Here is a 21,615-nt window from a genome sequence, read left to right as displayed (position 1 = left end):
AAGGGTTGGAATACCTATGTAGCCTCTATCATAGGAGCTAGACCAGAGGACTTTTTTTCAGAATTCAGACCATGAAAAAGAAAACTTCATGAGTGTGGAAGATATGCTTTTAGGGCATTTTAAATGCTACTGATTGGGCAGTAATGAGACATGGCTTTCTTTGTTTGAAGATGGTGACTCAAAGGTTGTAACGACCATGTCTAGTGGAAAGCTACTGTCATGGTCATCCTCTAGCAAAACACACAGGGCCTCTCTGATGTTATGGGCTATTCAGACGTGTCCAGTGCCTCAAATCCATGCTGTGAGTCTCTGTTGAGTTTGCCTTTTGTTCCCAGTCTCAAGGTTTCAAATTCAATTCTTTATAGCCTTGATGATTTATTTCTTCAATATGTTCAAGGTGTAATAAGATAGCTTTCAAATGTCAACTGCTTGTTTCACAAGTGCCACCACTTATACGGTCCCACATTGGTTATTTCTCAGTCTGAAATATGAGGGGCATAATTTTTTTTAAACCATGGCTCCTGTATATATATATATCTCCCTAGGAGAAAAACCCTTCTTGAAAGATTCCAAATAATCTTTTTCAATAAATGTTTATTAGTTTGGATGATAAGTTCTGCTCAATACTGAGAACAATGTTACTTTTGTTGGTTTTTGAGATTCAATAAGCTGTGGTAGCTATGGATACTGCAGAGGTGGCTTCGCTTCTCAGATAACATAGGTCATTTTAAATATCTTGTTCCTTCTCTTTATCAGTAAAATGTTAAGGTGTAGAGAAATGTACTTACACCACCGGTAGTGGTTTGAATAAGAATGGCCACCATGGGCTCGTATATTGAACTCTTAGTCACCAGGGAGTGCCACTATTTTGGAAGGATTAGGATGCGAGTCCTTGTTGTAGGAAGGAAGCACGTCAGTAGAGTGGGCTTGGAGGTTTCAAAAAGCTCATACTAGGCTCAAGAAGGCTCTCTCTCTCTCTCTCTCTCTCTCTCTCTCTCTCTCTCTCTCTCTCTCTCTCAGTCAGTTTGTTACAATCCCCCAGTTAGATGAATGGTTTCTCCTCCTGTAAGAGTTGCCTTGGTCATGGTATCTCTTCACAGTAATAGAACACCAAGACACCACCACATATGTTACTGTGAAAAAGCTCTGAATGAGGTTAGCCTTATTGCTTATCCACTATGTGCAGACATGTTATGTTGTTTAGATGACTTCATTTGATTCCCACTTTTAAGGTCAAGAATAGACACTGAATAAACGTTCATAGGTAGGTCACTAAGGTAAACAACAGTAGCAAATGTATTTCCAAAAGGAATGAAGACTTCCAACAGAGTTTACCATACAGAATTCTTGTCTTGAGGCTGCTGTTGCTGGGGAAGGTAGGGCTGAAACCAGAGTCCTGCTAGCCTTCAGTGGTGTCTGCCTGACCATGAACACAGACAGACAGCTCACTTTTTGGCACTCTCTTCTTTACTCATGTGACCTATATACTGTCTGTGAAATTTATGTCCCTTTGCATTTAAATCTTCCTCTTCTAGACAAACAGCAAGTGCAAAGACCTCATGACCTAATAAGTATCGCGTCTGGAAATTAATGAAGCTAATTTTTAGTGTAAGACCTTCTCATTCTATCTCTGTGGTATAGTTTACATTTTTTTAACCAGTTCTTCAGAGGGAATCATGTGTTTTTGTGTTCACGGTGTTTAATAATGCACCAGATAGTTCCCTTCCATGAATAATGCTTAATATATTCTATTTAACAATTTATTTTCTGGAGAATTAGAAGGATATTACACGCACCCCTTTCCATATAGCAGTAGATATACTTTACTGAAGAGATAGCCCTGACTAATTTGCCTCTGTTCACTGTCTGACAAGCAGCTATCTGCCACCCATGTGCATGCTCCACTGGGTGCCCTGCTGTCTTGTCCTTCTCTTCAGCACCAGACAATCATGGGGGCTGCCAAGCCACACAATGAGATCCCACAGTGAGAGCAGAGAATTGTGCTTACTACACAGGTAAGGAGAGCAAACAAGGTGGTGGCTGTCATTGTGTCAGAGTCATACCATCATGACATTACACTTTTGTCTGATTTATTCCCTTCCCTCATTGTCTTCTCTGTAAGAAAACCATGACTCTTTTTTTTTTAAAGTTGATGTTGTTTACATAAATTTCTGAGAAGCAATCACTGATTTTCCAGGGTGCTCTTCTTCTATGAATATGAACTTCTGATTGTTCCAAAGTAGAGCAAATGCACTATCAAAATCTACCCAAGAGCTTATGAATAATAATGCATTAGATCAACATTACTTCCATATATCTGGAGAGACACCCATGAGTAGATTCAAGTAACAGGCACCGACTTGAATCCCATACACAGCATGATTGACAACTCAATGTAGAAGAAAATGGCTATGATTAGCAGATAGCGAGCCACACCGACCAGCACAGTGGCATCTCTCAGATTCAGGGTATTTTAGACTCATGTTTAGTTTCAGAAACAAGCTTTGAATACCCCACAGGGATAATAAACTCTGTGAGGCTAATCCATACCAGAAAAGAGTGACGCATAATTTAAGAATTAGAATGACCAATTTACAATAACAGTAATTTGTTTTAAATTACCAGAAGCTTCTTTTCAACAATTCTAGGAAACACTTCCATTATCACAACCTCAGACAGATAGATGACAAAGCAGCGAGGCAGCTTTCAGGACTAGAGTGCAGAGAGCTGGAAAATATGTGGGACTGTTTCCCAGACTCTTTGCTGCCCTCACTGTGCAGTCTCATCTATAACCATGTTGCCTGGGAGTGCTCTATGAATGTCTGGTGATGAAGAGGATGACATGACACCAGGGCACCAAATGAAGCGTGTGCACGGGTGACTGATAGCTGTGTGTCAGAGTGTGAACAGAGGGAAATCAGTTAGGGCTGTTCCCCAGGTAAACTATACCTACTGCTATATAAAAATGAGCACATGCAATAACCTTCAGAAAAAAAGAAACTTGTTAAATAGAAGAGATGAATCAGTACCCATAGAAGGGAGCTGCATGGCTCATTAGGAAGCATTTTAAGTAACTCCATGAACACAAAGACACATGCTTTTGTCTGGAGAACTGTTAAAACGGAAATCAAAACACTTGTTTCCCACAAGCTTTGTCTAGCCATCAGTCGTTCTGCAAGGGACCCTGACACGGTTGCTCTCCAACCAGTCTTTCCTGAGTTCATCTGGACCACTTTTTTTTTTGTAAATTTCTTTTTTTAAATTAATTTTTTAAATAATTTGTTTAGATTACATCGTGATTGTCATCCCCTCACTTGTATCTTCCTGTCTCCCCCATTTCACCCTATTCCCCTCCCCTAGACCTCTGACAGAAGGGGACCTTCTCCCCTGCCATATGATCATCGTCTATCAGTTCTCATCCAGATAGCCTGCTTACCCTTCTTCTGAGTGCCACCAGGCCTCCTCACAAATGGGGAGTGATCAAATTGGAGGCACCAGAGTTCATGTCAGAGGTAGTCTCTGCTCTCCCCACAACCATGGAGAATGTGTAGTCCATTGGCTAGATCTGAACAGGGGTCTAGGTTTACTGCATGCACTGACCTTGGTTGGTGCAACAGTGTGTGCAGACCCCCCTTGGGTCCAGTTCTGCCAGGCTTGATATGAATCACCATTCTTAATGTGCCAGGCAGTTAGCTTCTTTTACTAAATGAGTTACCAGAAACCATCTAATTTATTTATGAGGAGTTTTAGATTAGTCCGTTTCTGAGATTTAGCCATTTTTAGAAACTGTCTCTAAGGACACTTTGGCCTCATCCTGGCCGTTGTGAGGCCACAACTGGATGCCGCAGTTCGTGCACTCTGCTATCTTCACGCCCTCATGCATCTTTGGAGGACACGCCAGAGCCTACACCTATGTTTACAAACATGGACTGGGGCTTGGAACAGGGGACCAAGGGCAGATAGCTTGCAGTGAGGAGAGAGCTCCAGGTGTTCTTTAGATACGGATTTGCAAGCCAAGTTCTGAGGTGTCAAACTCCTGCTTGATATTCTGTCTTGATCACAGTAAGATAATGGAATGTCATAAAGAGGAGGATAGAAAATGACAGAACAGAGTCAAAGTAAACTTAGACTAATGTATTACAAGCAAATTTGATTAAATCAGCTATGCAGATTCTGCAGTAGACATATTAATAGCTAGTGGGTTCAGATCCAGTGAAAAGATTTTTCTCATGTGGAGCTCAGTTCTATGTGGGAGCATGGAACAAGGACCTTTATTTCATTGTGGTTTCAATCTAAAAAAATGCTTTTTGGGTGTTTGTCAATATTGGATAACACCTTTTTTTTCTTGCAATGTTTCAGAAAAAAAAAAAAAACCCTAATCTACTAAGTAATATATTCAATGAGTATTTCTGAGGTGGGTGCGATATGCAAAAATGTACATTTTGGCAAGATAAAACTATTGAATCTCTGCCTCTGGCTGTCATACAACACAGTAAGTCACTAAAAGTAACAAGAAATATTATGCATTTAATTGCTATGATTTGCAACTCTTTAAGTTGACTTATCCCTTATCATCTAGTTACATTCCAAAGTAATATGCACTGCTTATATATTGGAAACTATTTTTCTGCAATTGTATTTTTATTTTAAACATTTATATAAAAACATTTTGATTAAAATATAATTATTTCCCATTTTGTTTCCTTCTAGCCTCTTCTGTCACCCCTCCTTTAAAACCCTTCCATGCTACTTTAACTCTCAAATTGATAGCCTCTTTTTCTTGATTATTATAATTATATACATGCCCTGGTTAGCTTTTGTCAACATGACACAAGCTGGAGTAAGTTTGGAAGTTGTTACCTCAGCCCGCAACCACAGTGGCCTGGGAGTAAGCCTTTGGTGCATTATCTTGATGAATGATCCATGTAGGGAGAGCAGCCCACAATGGGTGTGGTTATCCCTGTGCAGATGGTCCTGGATGGCTTAACAAAGCCATGAGGAACAAGCCAGCACTTCTCCATGGTGTACTCATCATCTCCTGTCTCCAGGTCCCTGCCCTGCCTGCATTCCCATCTTGACTTCCTTCTGCGATGGACTGTGATGTGGAGGTGTAGGTTAAAAATATAATCTTCCCTCTGCAAGTTGTTTTAGGTCAAGGTGCTTTATCACAGCAACAGAAACCCTAACAAAGAATATCAATAAAACTTTCTGAGTCTGTTTTGTTGTTTTAGATAACCCATTAAGAAACTCATCCCTGTAGAGGTCAGTTGTCTCACAGTGATTAATTACCTGCATTTATTTGCCTAGGAGTGGAACCTTATAAGCTTTCCCCCTTGCAACTCCGCATTGGAGAAGCTTCTATTTACAGAAATGAAAACCGTTAGAGAAAACGTCAACTGGTCATAATGCAGAGATCAACAAATCCATGGGGCCCCATCCTCAGTGGCTATATCTGCAGAACAGATCCTGTATCTATGGCTCAAGGAGCATCTCAGAAGACCATAAGAGAAGGAATACTTAGAAGTCTGTTGTGAGACGGTCTGTCCTAGAACTAGCTGTATAAACAAGGCTGAACAATGGCAGTAAGAGCAAGGAAACTTTTGTTGCATAAGGAGTTTTGGAATTTCCCACAAAGGCTCAATGGTCAGTATTATTATTCTAAGAGTAGCTTAAATGCTCAATGTGGATGTACACATATATTTATTCTTATATGATCTTAGGCAAATATCCTAAACTCCCATAGTTCTTTATGTATAATGTGACCCTAATGAGATTAAGGTATATATATATAAACCTTGCAGTATGGTATATAGTATGACAAACAAATAATAAAGAAATTGTTTAATAACTTAGTCCACGCAATTTGTGATGAGCTTCATTGTAATTTAAGAATCACAGCCATATTTGTAGACTCTGTGCCCATCACACTATAGCTATAGTATGGGCTGAGGCTCTCAGGAGGCAGTGCTGGCTTCAATTAGACCTTCCAGTTAGATTTTATTGTGCCATTGTTCGTGAGGGGAACTATGGCAGTCCTGAATATTTGATGAGGCAAGACTCAGGACTACCATGTCCGACTCAGCAGTTATCTGTTTATAATTTACTCTGCTCTAGAGACCTGGAATGGTATCACAGTAGTGCTGCAGTTGGTAAGAGCAAAAGCAGAAGAAAATTTTAGCCAAGTAATCTGGGTTTATATCTTATATTCAAGCTATTTTTCAGTGGGTTGGAGGCTGGCAGAAGAATCTGTGATGTCAGATGCACATCTCAAGGTTGTAGTAGGGGTGGAGGAGTTGAATATAATACAGCTTAAGGTCTGTTTTTAACCAGCAGAGTATTTGTGTCTTTTAATAAATCTGGTATAGAGAACCAATAAACAACACCTTGAAAATAATAATCTTGTCACAATCTATTCCAATGGCTAGTTTAGTTGTGTCATATAACTGTGTATATCTGAATCCAATATTCACATCTGTTTTCTTTCTCGAATGGACTCTACACAAGATTAAATTTGTGCTGTATTTTATTATAATTGTAGTATTATTGTGTTAACTACAATATAAGATTTCTACAACAATCCATCTCTTTGGTTTTGTCCTGTCATTCCAATGTGTCAGAATTACCCTAAATATTATATATGATTTCTGACCTGCTATCGATTGCTTTTAGATTTTGTCACCTCAAAAATTCTCTGAAGATAAATTCGTACTTTAAATAACATAGAGTGCCGATCCGAAGTGGCGCTAGTGGGAGCCAGGTCCAGAACTGTCAGTTGGCTGGAGGGTCAGGAGATGGAAGTGTGGATGGGTGGGTGGGGATGGGGTTGGGCAGGGCAGACCTCAACAGCTGCAGACAGCGGTATGCCCCAGTGGGGCTGGTGGTCTGTCCCCAGGGAGGAGGGCCTGCGTGAGGAGACCCCTGGTGAAGGCAGGGAGCACGCCCCAGCCACATACCTGCAGCCACATGGCCTCTGGAGTGGAGGCGGCCTCCAAGGAGCTGCATCTGGACGCCAGGATCGGAGGAGGTGTGCCATGACTGGTGACTGTGGCTTCTGTTACTGCCGCCGCCAGAAGTTTCTTAACCACCGCCTGGCCAAGTATGTCCATGGCGCCCAGGCCTGGGTTCTGCCAGCTCACAGGACTACGCAGTCTCAGAAGACATCAAGACTAAAGGGGAGCCCGAGGGGGAGGTAGAGAGTGAGGTGGGTGAAGAAGAGAGCAAATTGGAGGAAGACAGTGAAAATGAGAGAGAAAGGTGAGTGAAGAAGACACGGAGGGAGAGATGGAGTATGAGAAGCAAAATGAGGCAGAGGAAGAAAACCAGGAAGGATAATCTGAGGCAGAAGGAGAAACTGAAGCGGAAAGCGAATTTGATCTCAAAATAGAGATGGAAGTGGAAAAAGTGGCCAAGAGGAAGTGTCCGGAGCACTGGCTTGATTTGAACACCTATTGCTGGGAAGATAGGCAGCTCATCTATGTCCTGTGTCCAGTCTTTGGGGCACACCGGGGCCACCAGCTGTCCACACTACATGAAACCCTTGCAGAACTGAGAGTGAGTATTGGGCATTCAAACATATGTCTAAGGGGACCAGGACACCAAGTTTCAGCTCAGGTAGCATAGCTGTGACCACATTCATTTTCATGTCTCTCAAAATAATCTCACCCCCCCCCCCTTAAAAAGAAACCGAGTTGCCTATTGGGAGCAGTGCCTAGACTACCATTCTGCTTGAAATTGTCAAGTTACAGAGTCTCATCTGAGAAAATACAAATACTCAAAATCTTGGGTATAATTTCCGAAAATTTGCAAATATCTTCTGTCTGGATCCCAGATAGGACATTCCTTGAGAATTGTGATGCCATCTAGGCCAATTTCCACATCATCACCATTCTTAGGACCAATGTTTTGACTTAGGGCTCTTGCTACAGCAACTTTGCCCACCTAGAAACATGGGAAACCATGACTTTTAAAATATATTTTATTAATTTATTCATATTACATCTCAATTGTTATCCCATCCCTTGTATCCTCCCATTCCTCCCTCCCTCCCATTTTCCCCTTACTCCCTTCCCCTATGACTGTGACTGAGGGGGACCTCTTCTCCCTGTATATGCTCATAGGGTATCAAGTCTCTTCTTGGTAGCTTGCCATCCTTCCTCTGAGTGCCACCAGGCCTCCACATCCAGGGGATGTGGTCAAATATGGGGCACCAGAGTTCGTGTGAAAGTCAGACCCCACTCTCCACTTAACTGTGAAGAATGTCCTGTCCATTGGGAAGATCTGGGTAGGGGTTCTAAGTTTATTGCATGTATTGTCCTTGGCTGGTGCCATAGTTTGAGCAGGACCCCTGGGCCCAGATCTGCCCATCATAATGTTCTTCTTGTAGGGGGAAACCATGATTTTTGACAAAACCAAGTAGCTGGTTCCTTGGGTGAAAAGATGTCGAGGATGGTGATACAGATGGTGACTTGATGTGCCTTGTGTTGCCTTAGGCTTTTTGTTTCTGAGACTTAGTAGGAAGTTTATTTGGAAGGCTAATTTGGTGTTGGACAGAGGCTTTCATTTCCACTCTTTAGACTTTGATGTATTTGTCTTGGACCAGGTTTTGGTCAGCAGTAGACATTTAGGGAATATTTAGTGAGTGCATTTGGGTTGATGACTACAATGAATAAGAACAGTTTTCCTTTGTGGTGTGTTCATCAAATAATGAGTGCTGGTAACATCTTATGACTTTCTTTTTTTTTTTTTTTTTTTATTAATTTATTCTTGTTACATCTCAATGTTTATCCCATCCCTTGTATCCTCCCATTCCTCCCCCCCCCCATTTTCCCATTATTCCCCTCCCCTATGACTGTTCCTGAGGGGGATTACGTCCCCCTATATATTCTCATAGGGTATCAAGTCTCTTCTTGGCTACTTGCTGTCCTTCCTCTGAGTGCCACCAGGTCTCCCCCTCCAGGGGACATGGTCAAAAGTGAGGCACCAGAGTACGTGAGAAAGTCGTATCACACTCTCCACTCAACTGTGGAGAATATTCTGACCATTGGCTAGATCTGGGAAGGGGTTTAAAGTTTACCTCCTGTATTGTCCTTGGCTGGTGCCTTAGTTTGAGCGGGACCCCTGGGCCCAAAAGTATTGATATTTTCTTTATTCCTATTTTTATTATGTGAAGTACACATTATGAAGTATACAAAATATACAGTTTAACAAGTAACTACAAAAAATACTTATAAGCCCTCCACACAGATTAGAAATAGTTATTAGTACTTATTGTTACTAATTGTATTATTGGCAATTAGTAGTAGTAGTAAGTTGTATTACTAATTAATTTATGTTATTAGTATTATTGATGTTCTTCATAACTCCAGTTATAGCTGTGTCTTTTTATGGTAGCCATTTTCTTGACTTTTGGGCTAAGAATTTTCTTAGTTATCTTTATGTTTCAGCATTTGTATGCATTTCTAAACAGATTGACATTATAGTTTTTACATTATTGATGTGTAATTTTTTGAGTTTGTTTCATTTTTTTAAAGACATGTTTGTGAGTGTCATTCATTGGCTGGCTACAATGCATCTTCCATTGGTGTATTAAGTTCCATTTTATAGATATGCCAAAAGTTACTGTGTACATGAATTTAGACTTGTTTCCTAGTTCTGGAATTTCTTGTTTTTATAAACAATTATTTAGCTAGGTGGCTCATGATTGTAATCCTAGCATTCCAGAGGTGAATTCAGGAGAATTAGATTTCACTGTCAACCTCAGTCTAACAGTGAGTTTGAAGCCAGTCTGTCATGTGAGACTCTTGTCTCAAAAACAAAACCACACACCTTCTCAAAGAATAATGCAGGTACAAGTATTCTTGGTAATGCCCCCTGATATTAGTTTTTCTATATTTAACTGGAAATAGTATCCAATGTTACCATCTAATTTCCAAGTGGTTATTCTAGTTTGCACAATTATGAAGACATTCCCTGTTGTCCTGAGTCTTCACCACTACTTGGTATTAACAATATTTTTAATTTTTCCCTATGTGGTGATTATGTAGTAAATGGTATCATATTGTGGTTTTAGTTCCATTTCTTTGGTTTCAAAGTATCTTTTGCAACGTACCAGAGCAGACTCAGTATTAGGTTATAAATTTTTCTCACTAAGTTACAGGTGTATGTATTGTATACACAATGTATACACCTATACAGGTGTATATATAGTCTGTTTCTTTGTTGTTTATATCCATTTCAAATATCTTGTTTCATGGTTTTTCATTTCCTTTTCTAATATATCAATAGTATCATGAAGCCCTGGCTGCACAGTAGGTCAGTAAGTGTTTATCCGAAGTTGATAAAGCTGCAGGTAAAGGGGATGGCTTGGTATCTAGTCAGAACCACCCTTCAGTGGCTCTGCGGAAAGGTTCCACCTTGGGAGTTCTACTTCAGTCTCAACTTGAGAATTACTTTCTTGTTGTTCAATATGGGGTGGCAGCTACTTTCATGCACTTCCTTCTGTTGGCTGCTTGGATATCTATAACCTGGGGCTGACCTGCTAGGAGAGGGAAATAGAAGCTTTAGTTCCGGTATGTAGGGTAGAGATGAGAAATACAAAAACTTGGCTCAGGACAGGCAGACAGGGAGGCTCAGGGAGGAGAGGGAGACTGAGACAGAGATTTTAATGAAGCTCAAGAGAACATTATGAATGGGAAAATCAAACTGATATTTAAAAAAAAAAATAACATAGGAAAAAACCCTAAAGAATATATAGAAATATTATATACTTAACGCCATTATAGATGTGAATAGATATGATGCCACATACCTTGCTGTCTGTTTTTCTTTGAGAAGCTTCTGTTGCTTAATAAAGAACCCTGAGCTGAAAGAAGAAAAACAACAGTTTCAGAGAGTGAGTCCAGAACTTTGAAGCATTAACGATACAAGATGGATAATTTCAGGTAGGAAGGACAATGTAATAAGGAAGATATCTAGGACTCCTATAACACTTTCATCCAGGCAGCTCACAAAGCAGCCGGCTAGTCTACCACAATTTATACTTAACACAGAGTTACTGGATGTAAGATGCTGACTCCTCATGCCAAGCAGAATGGTTAGACGTTGTGAATTACGATAGAAACTCTTAAATCCCAGGTGTTATACTTTGTTATTCTTCCAAACCTATGAAAAAGACCTCTTCAAGTGTATGGTGGCACCTTCTGCTTACTAGTAATTCTCTAAAATTACAGGATATGATTTTATTAAAAGATTGCCATCTCAAGACAAATGGGTCTGTATTATGGAGAATGGTAAGAAGTTGTGTTCTTGAGTAGTATATATAAGATTGTCTTGGTAACTCTTGGGATAAATTGCACATGTCTTAGACCCTGAGAACTTCAGAACTGTCTGCAGTTCCATCATACATTCTAAAAGAAGTTTCAATAATTGTTTCCAATAGTTTTTCTTTAAGAATGCAGATAAAGGAAATGGCGTGTACACAGATGTCAGGACCAGCACTCTAATGTCAATAGTAATTCACTACCTAAGGACATGGGGACTTTCCCAAATAACAAAAGATGTCAGAAAAGATTGTTGAAAAAATGTCTATCTTTCTTTCTTGTTTCACCACATACAAAACTGTCAGCATGGAACAAATGGGCATGGCTGGCAGTATTGAGTTTCAACATCCATTGCATTTCTGTGTCTCCTCAATTATCTGCTAATATCCGTCAGGGTGGAAAGTACAATTTCTCTCCATTAGCAAAAGTTTATGGAAAAATATGGGCATAAGAGAAGGAATTCTATCTGAGGGAAATATTCAGAAAAACGGAGAACTGAGGGGTCAGCTCTCCTCTCCAACCCCAGTTGAGCATCATGCTACAACCAAATGGTGCCACCATTCAATCTGTACATCATCCTTCCAATCTAAGTCCCTCCTTCCTACTCACTCTCTACCTTATCCACATACATACAGGGGAATGAGAAACACCCTTATCTTAGTGAATGTCTTATGGGTCATCAACACGTAAATTGCATTATTAAGTATTCTGTCCATCTTTGAACTGTGATGATTTTGTTCTTAAACTATAATTGGCTTAGAAAATTTAACTCGTCACGGTATCCACATTTACCTTTGTTACTGCATTTTGTGGTTTTGCATTTAAATTTGCTGATGTGTGCTTTGTGTTCAGAAGCTGCCACAACACCAGTATAGAATACCTCATTCTGAACCTTAATTTCATAGATGCCCCATAGAGAACAGAGGAAGGCACATGTTAAAAATTCATCACTATACAAAAGAAAAGGAGGCACTGCTGGGATAAATATCACTCAATTTTTAACTCAGAATTCTTTATAGTCTACCAAACAGTTAACATTTTCAACCTGGAAGCTACAGTGAGAATTAAGAAGTCTTTAGCTAATTCTATAAATATATTTCACTTTTCACATTACACTGACTATTGAAGGGATACTAAGATGTTTCAAGTAAGTGACTTCCTCAGTCTCACTGAAGGTACTCAGCAGATGGCTTCTGGGCACCCCCAGGATAACCCAACTTTCAGGTGTGCCATCTTTGGGCAACAATACATGTTAGAATACAACACATTTAAAATAATTGCTGACAACAAACAAACAAACAAAACTCCCAAAACAAACAGGTAATACTATTTTTACCTGAGGTTGATATTGAGATAAGACAGCATTTTAAATTTATTCATTTGTTATTCATGAGGTAGCTACCCAGTGTATGCTCATGAATTTAGAAGACAGTGTTGCCACACTTGCCATTAAACACACGTTTTCAGCTATGAGAAAAGAATTGAAGTAAACTGGAAAAACTAACACTGTAGCTTTGGAAACCTTTGATCCAGCATATTTTATTTTTTGATATATCCTCAACCTTGATCTATCCAGTAAACAGATTTATCTATTAGTAAACAGAGATCTTAGACCTGCTGACTTGTTTCTTCCTGAAATACATAAATGTCCAGCTTTCATGCCTTTAAACTGATAATATAAACTTTTCATCCTAAACTAATCATTTAAAAATTTTTTAATTTATTTATTCTTGTTACATCTCAATGGTTATCCTATCCCTTGTATCCTCCCATTCTTCCTTCCCTCCCATTTTCCCATTATTCCCCTCTCCTATGACTGTTCCTGAGGGGGATTACCTCCCCCTGTATATGCTCATAGGGTATCAAGTCTCTTCTTGGTAGCCTGCTATCCTTCCTCTGAGTGCCACCAGGTCTCCCCCTCCAGGGGACATGGTCAAATATGAGGCACCAGAGTACGTGTGAAAGTCATACCCCACTCTTCACTCAACTGTGGAGAATGTCCTGTCCATTGGCTAGATCTGGGTAGGGGTTTGAAGTTTACGGCCTGTATTGTCCTTGAAGGCTGTAAATCTCAAGCTAATATTAAGCAATGACATTTTAAAATGATGTATCCTAATATTTAATATGTGTATAGTTTTATACCAACTTGACAGAGTTCAGAATCATTTGGGAAGAGAGGACTTCAATTGAGAAAATGACCTTACCTACTTGGACTGTAAACAAGCCTTTGGTGCATTTTCTTGATTGATTTGTATGGGAAGGTTCAGCTTACTATGAGCAGTGCCACCCATGGGCTGGTGGTCCAGGTTCTAGAAGAAGACTGTACAAGCAATGGGAGCAAGCCAGTAAGCCGCGCCCCTTCATGAGCCTCTGCATCAACTCCTGCCTCTAGGTTCTTGCCCTGTTTGAGTTCCTGTCCTGACTCTCTTCAGTGATAAACTGTGATGTAGAACTCTAAGCTCAAATACCACTCCTGCCCCCTAAGTTACTTTTGTTCATAGCAGTACAAGGTTTAAAAAAATTAAAATTTTTATATATACATTTATATTATTACACATATATAAAATAAATTACATACAACAAGAAGAAGCATGAAATAATCAGGAATCATATTAATGTTACATTCATAGTGTTTTGGCTATTTGTATTTGGCAACTTTGAAGAAAACATCTTTCCTATCTCAGCCTAAAATTGTGAATGTAAATAAATATCTGTCATATCTCATCTCTACTTAAAACATCTCTCTAGACCTAAAAACTTCTTAACCACTAAACAACTAAGCTTAACTTAACTATCTGGCCTTCAACTCCATCAGAGTTGAGAAGGAATAAAATTAATTACTTGAGTAAACAGGAAGTGTAGGTTAGCAGCTTTCAAAGTGAAAAAAAAAATGACAGAAAAAGTTTGCTGCCTGAACACCCCAAACTCTACAATGTTGGAGCATCATCTTCAGCCTTCAGGCCCAGTATATCTGACATACATATTTGTAAGGCAGGAGCTGCCAGGTCATAGAGTATTGTTCTGAAAGGTAACAAAACAGCAATTAAATGCTCTCAGTTATCTTACTTAAAACTATATGAATATAATCTCTAAAAGTAGAAATATTACATTTTTAGTGGTTCTTAAATTATAAATCCATGAAATTTTTGCTGTAAGACTTTTCTTTTTACCACAGTTAGATATTCTAATAGTTATCCAATGACAACTTTGTTTTTCCATTGCATTTTTATCACATAAACATTAATATATATGCAACATTATATACATTTATCAGTGCTTTTCTGTCCGTCTCTTCATATTTTTTTAGCCTATGCCACTCACTAATTTGTCCTAAAGACATAAGCAGCATCTATTATGTAATAAATATTTAGGGTTAAAAACCCATGATTTAATTAATGTCAACAAAGGCAGACAAAGAGCTGCAGTAAGAAAGCATGGGTTTTAACTTAAATTTGGAGATGTTGGAATGGCTACCAACGAGGCCATATGTGAGTAATAATATGAAAGTGTGTGACAGTAAGCCCCAGAGACGTTCAAAGGAAGAGCAGTCTAGGCAGGGAGAATAGCCTTAACTAAGGTCTCTCCTGGGGGAGCATGGCTGGAGAGATGAAGAACTCCCAGAAGTCCAGTGGAAGTAGAAAAGAATAATACTATGGAGACTGAGGTAAAATGTGGCAGAATTATATCTCATGCAGATGAGGAAGAGATGATGCTAATAGCGATGGTGGTGGAGACAATCACAGCACAACGGGTAGAGGATGCAGCAGGATGGGGTGTATAATTAGAGCCTGATTTACATTGTCTTTCCTGCAGCCATTTGTTTTACTCACAATAAGATAAAATGCTAAGTTTAAGTAAAATTTCCAAGTCATAACAAACTCCCTATATGAGAGAAATGTGACCAGTCCCTGATGACCAGTCCTTTAGTTTCATATTTCTCATCTCTGGCCTTCAGTTCCCAAAGGGACAGTAAGAACTGACTGTCCCCTGCCTCTGCTATTAGATTGTATCATTATGCAGAGTGTCTCAGTGTACTGCTTTCCATAAGTAATCAAATTCCGTTTGAAGCGTGGGTGTGGCTAGGAGAACTAGCAATGAATGGTCTGCTTTTGTGCAGCCATTCAGTTGTTTTATGTTTACTCTATAGGAAATAATTTTTCTTTTTGTGACTTTCTTTCTTCCTTTCTTTGTTTTTCTCTTTCTTTCTTTTTACAACTGACAGTCCGCCTTTGGCCATAAACTGCTAACATTCCAAGAAGGATGATATATGATACTGTCAGATTTCTCAGAAATGTAAATTGGATGGTTTAATACTGCATTATGCAAAAGAAGAACAGTTGATTTAAAGTTAACTAGAAAATGAAATAGTAAATTATGGAAATCATTGAATAATAAAATGAAAATTTAAATTAAGAAATACATAGAAAGGAAAAGTCAAATAAAATATCTTACTTTTTTTGTTTTAAGTCTCTTATTATTAGAGTATAGAAGTTTAATCTGTTTTGTGTCTTTATTCATTATGTATATTTTATAAAATTTTAGGCATCACTGCATTTATACAAAGTATGTTAATTATGTAACCACTAATAAAGCAAAAAAGTGGTTTATATAAAATCTGTTAAGTATTTTAATAATTTGAGAAGTTGAACTATATCACCTAAGTTCAAAAAAGTTCTTTCTTTTTCACTTCTAATGCTTTGTATTAAGTTTATAGTCAAAGACTGAACTTTTCTCATTAAGTTTCCTCTCTGCACACATATATTCTGTCCTCAAATCAATCAAAATAAACTGTGACCGTGGCTTTAGTAGTCACATCACGAAGCAGGACTTATTTCCTCTTACTATTGTTCCTTAATTTTCTCAATGGCCATTCAATGCACCTACAACAAGGACATTGCACTCGGCAGTTCACACACGAGCCATGTAAACAGTTACTTCTAAAACCATCGGTGCACAGCTTGTTATCATCTGCGGAAATGTAAACTAGTTGAATTTCTTATAATGGTTTCTTGAGATGTTCAGCAAATGGTAAAAGACATCTGTGTTTACACAGCTCTAAAGCATTCCTTATGGAATCTCAAAGGAAATTAGACAATGTTGAAACCAAGATGGGGTTAGTTAAAGGACTGTCACTTTTTGAGGGAGGAAGACGGTGGTTATTTCATTTTCTTAAATTTGAAAACTCCAAATGTTCTTTGAGTGTTGTCCTCCACCCTGTATGTTTGAGCCTGTTAACTTTTTTTTTTTTTTTGATACGACCTTTCCCCTTTTCATTTTGAAATACTTCAGCTGTGTTATAGGCAAGGTCGGGCGGATAACTAAGTTCTGATGACAGAAAGCCTGTGGAGGGACACGCAGTGTTTGTAACATTTCCCTCAAGCTCTTCTCATGCAAGTACCCAGGAATTCTTTCTCTTCAACTGTTGTAAAGTTTCAGTGGTGCTTGAGGGTGTGGGAGACCCACTTGATGAAAGGATCCCCTCCTAGTCATGGCAGTTGTTAGGTTTGAGACCCATATGGAGACTGAGCTGCCTGTGTACTACATCTGAGCAGGGGGGTCCAAGTCCTCTCCATGAATGGTCCTTGTTTGGTGCATCAGTCTCCATAGGCATCTCCCCCTCAGGCCATATTTGCTGCCTGTTGGTCTTCTCATGGAACTCCTGTACCCTCCAGGCCCTTCTATCCCCGACTCTTCCGCAAGACTTCCTGTACTCTGCCCAAAGTCTGGCTGTGAGACCTAGCTTCTGCTTCAGTCTCCTGCAGGGTTGAGCCTTTCAGAGGACATCTATGGTAGGCTCTCATCGTGTTCCTTCTCTTCAACCGTTTCTGGTGTCTACTCTGTTTCCTCTTCTGAATGAGAATTAAGCATCCTCTTTAGGGTCCTCCTTGCTAGACCCAGTTATGCTCTGTGTTCTTATAAGCAGATGTAGAAGTTGACGCATAGAGATTATTTTGATATTCTATAATTCTTAAGTTTACTATTTAAATATACCAATCTGTTTCTAAAGTAATAGCATGTTTTTCACTTAGATGTCCTCAAATGGTTTTAGCCTCCACAGTCTTTCCAAATATATGATAACTATTAACATAATTATATAAATGCTTTCTGATGTTACAGAAAGCTCCAAAATGTTAAATTTATGGTTCAAATAGCATGATATTTGAGAAAATAAGTTGAACATTATTAGTATTATTAAAGAAACCAGAACTGGAAAGTAGGCACAGAAGCAAAAAATCCTATTTTATTAGGAATTTATTACAACAGAATGAAAAATGTAGGTGTGATGCTAAATGCCAAATACAGCAAGGACTGTAGAGCATTATAGCCAGTGATGAGGATGAAGGGAGTGGATGGGACACTAGGGAGGAAATGCTGAGGATGATCAGGCTTGGGATTGACTCAGCTTAAGCAGATTCAGTGGATTTCTGCTGACAGAAGGCAAGGTGACCAGCTCTCCTGAGAGGCAAAGTGAAGAAGATGGACAGATATTGAGATTTTCTTTCAGTTATTGAGTGGCTCTAACTAATAGCAGAGAGAACAACTTCAAGAGAGAAATATTTACTTTGTTCATGGTTTCAGACTGTTTAGCCTATCTTCGCCTGGCCCCATAGGTTTGAAGGAGCATGCTGGCGGAGATGAGTCTTCTACTGAGGGCACACAAGAAGCGTAGAGCTGGGAAAGGATGGGAGATGGGTACCTCTCAAAGTCACGCCTCCAGTGACCCATTTCCTCCAGCTAGGTTCCACCTAGCAACATTTTCACAACTTCCCAAACCAGTGTCATCAGCTGCGGATAAGGAGGTTGTTACATGGTTCTGTAAGGAATGTTTCATATTGAAATGATTATCAGGTGCAAATGGTGGGAGGGTCTCTCTAAACAGAACCAACACTATTCTTGCTAAAACTGCACAGAAGTACAAAAGTTGAGGTTTAGGAGAAACGAGGGCTCAGTGTTGGTTGGAAGGTGTGACTGGGTGTGTGACAGTGACACTACCCTAGAGCATATAGTAAAGGCTTGCTCAAGGAGAGTAGCTCAGGAGGTTTGAGCACAAGACACACACGTAGACTGAGAGATAGAATGGTCATGTGAAACCCTAGAGGCTGACATCATGTGCAAAGCCATGGTCTTTACCGTAGTAGTCAGTATCAGGCCGCTTATGAATGCTGTTATGGTACTGTTGTGACTTGCAGGTCAGAATTCACAAAGAGAAAGTGTTTACAGGATCAGACCCTGAACTAGGGTTACAGTAGAAGGAATCCGGATATATTAGAAAGGTGTTTTAGAGGAACTGGATATTTAGATTATTTGTATGAAGGGTACAAGAGGGGAAGGATCTAAAGACATTTTCAGCATTTTAGCACAAATAACTTAAATAGACTTGTCACAAAGACAAATGTTGAGGTGGCTGATCACTTCAGCAAACAGATGTGTAATCCTTACTTCCACTGTGACAGACTGAGGACATTTCATCTCAGTCTTACATGTACTATATCTTTCAAGCTGAGATGACAGATCACCGAAGTTATTATTAGTTGTTCAATTTGAAACCAGACTTCTGACCTCTCAGCTGGTGACAGAGACATAGATTCAGCTTCTACCATAAAACTCAGGACCAAAAAGATTACAGACATTTCTTGACAGCCACCAACTAACTAGAGCTAACCGAGAGGCCCCATCACCAGGTCATGTTATTCTTATCCTGGGGATTGAAATGCACTTAATTTGAACATATTTACTACAAATAGATAGTATAGACATTCTTTCACAGTTATTTGTTCGAATTTTCATTGTCGTGTGTTAGCTAATGCCGTGAAATTAATGTAGCCATTCATACAAGAAAGTCGCTTATTAGAAAATATTAAAATACAGAGCGATGTTGATGCATAATTTATTGGTAAGGGCTGACTGTGTTTTTTTTTTTTCTTCAGCAGTGACAATGCAGTTTATAAGCCACCAGTTCCCGGATTATCATGACCCCACAATTGGTAAGTAGAAGCTGTTTTTCTCCGTCAGTTCAAACAGATACACTGAATAAGTAGTTTTTAAAGCACTGTTGATTAGAGAATAAAAGTAAAATATTTTTTTATCACACAGCATATAAATACATATGAATATATGGGTATAAATTTCTGAGTCATGAGTATTTGTCCTTCCTTCTCATAATGTGCTTTCATAGTTTATACGTTGTTCAAGTTATCCTGGTAAATGATGATTGAAATCCATTATGCTGATTTCTAAATTCACTAATGGATATTTTCCATTAGAAAAATGAATTAAAAACCTTTGCTCCGGGTAATATAACTGATGTGATTACTGTGCACTGATCACATTTTCAGTCTCTAGTATCCGATTGTAGAATTAGTTACTTCTCCCAATGATGCATTTGGGGAAACATTTAAACATAGGCATAATTCCACTTAATGTCCTTGCTTATTGATGAGGAAACTGAGGCACAATGAAAAAAAAAACCTGTAGTTTATGTACCAAACCCAGCATATTTAATTCCTCAAGTGCAATCTTCTTCCTAGAATAACAGTAGAGAAATGCAGTCACAAGGAGCAAGCTTTCTCCTTTGTTTGAAGGGAGAAAAGTGCCTTTAAAATTGGTTTACTCTTCAGAAATCTGCTTTAGAGAGAGTTGGAAACTTGCAAGCAGAGTCCACCATATTATTCTTTGGCTGGAAATGTGTAAAGCTTAAGACCAAACTGAGCCTTACTTCCCAGAAAGTAAGGCACAGAACTGCAGGGCCACTCCTTAAGATGGCTGGCAGGATGTACCACTATGTGTGTCCTAGAGAGTGAACCTAGATCTTCTACAAGGCCAATGAGGGCTCTTAGCTGCAGCGCCATCTTTCTAGCCCCTAATATATTACTTTTAAAAAGTCTATCGTTCTTTAAGACCTCCTCGTTAGGTTAATTGAATTAATAAGATTTAAACATAGTGAATTCACATGCTCTTAACCAGGATGGATCCCCTAAGGAATTGAATTTTGTTTCTTAAGGTAATCAGATTGTACAGTTTTAGAAGTGATCAGCTTTGGTGATTATTTGATTATTCTCTCAACCAATTTTTGAAACGTCTTAATTTTGGAATGCTGTCAGCTGTTTGTCACCTACCCTGAGTTATAGACAAGGGAAACTCTTGCTAAAATTTCTGAATCATGCGCATTTCTGGAAAACTCAGTATAGTATAATATATAATATATGACATCACAAGTGCACTTCGTTACAAATTATTTTTAATCTCTGTGTTTTTACACATTGGTATTACATAAACTGGCCTCTATTTACAAATCCTTCATGTATAATATAATTGCTGGAATAAGGTAATAGATGGAAATAAATTACCAGTGTCTCCTTTACAAGGAATTAGCATGCCGTGTATGGTGATGACTCTTGCAGACAGACTGTGAGAACATCCATTTCTTGAGATTAGGCTACCTGGACATTCTAACAGCTGAAATTACACTTTTATCTAGAAATAAACAAGACAGTGTTGAAGGAAGGTTGAAAATGGAAACAACAGTATATTGCTTTCAATTTGACTCTCCCATCATCTCATTTCTTGGCTTCTGTAATGGGATATTGGTTAACAATTTTCCATTGTTATCCTGATGGAAGAGGGTGAAAGGCTCAGACAATTTATTTTGTTTCTGTTCCAGCTGCTTAGCTATACTCTGCCTGATGCCTTAATGACATCTCCAGGGGAAATTCATGTGCACAGGGCTTGAATATCTTCCAAGTCAGAGAAGGATAACGCCCATCATGAGTGCTTATCTCATAACTGAAGTAGGCAGGAAATATTTTCAGTACTTATCTATGTCTATTTGCCATCATATTAGCTGAGATTTCTAGATGTAATTTTTCCTGTAATAAGAGAATTAGTTTGTTGGTATTTTGCCTTCACATTCTACTTCATATAATCCTTCTTTCAAATAAACATAAAATTGAAAATTTTACACTCCGTAAAATGAAAAGTAAGAAAATATGGGTTATTACCAGTGTTTTCTCAATGGAAGGGTTTTGTTCCATATCTACTGGTCACATATTCAAAGTCAGTAACCAGTGATTTTCACAGCTAAAATCTATAGATGATAGCTATTGTGTGAATATTTAAAGCTGGCTTCATTTTTCCAATGGGAAAGAGTCACATTAGTAATTATAGATCAGAATATGACTAAAGTTGAAAGGGAACATCTTTAAGCATATTATATCACATTAAATACAGCTTCATTTTCCATGAATAATTATTTTTTAAATAATTTATTTAGATTACATCCCGATTGTTATCCCCTCAT

At 38.7% G+C, this 21,615-nt stretch overlaps 1 protein-coding gene across 3 annotated transcripts in view; it reads left to right on the top strand.

The window, feature by feature from the left end:
- The window catches only part of LOC127204184 (synaptotagmin-4), a 462,640-nt gene that overhangs the window by 178,458 nt on the left and 262,567 nt on the right, over positions 1-21,615 (top strand). For all 3 annotated transcript variants that reach the window (XM_051163114.1, XM_051163115.1, XM_051163113.1), the window contains one exon: positions 19,247-19,303. In XM_051163114.1, coding sequence (XP_051019071.1) covers positions 19,247-19,303 — 57 coding nt within the window. The remainder of the gene's footprint in view (positions 1-19,246; positions 19,304-21,615) is intronic.

The sequence above is a fragment of the Acomys russatus genome, chromosome 20 (genome assembly GCF_903995435.1).
Source record: "Acomys russatus chromosome 20, mAcoRus1.1, whole genome shotgun sequence".
Classification (NCBI taxonomy): Eukaryota; Metazoa; Chordata; class Mammalia; order Rodentia; family Muridae; genus Acomys; species Acomys russatus.
This window is presented reverse-complemented; position numbering and strand designations above follow the sequence as displayed.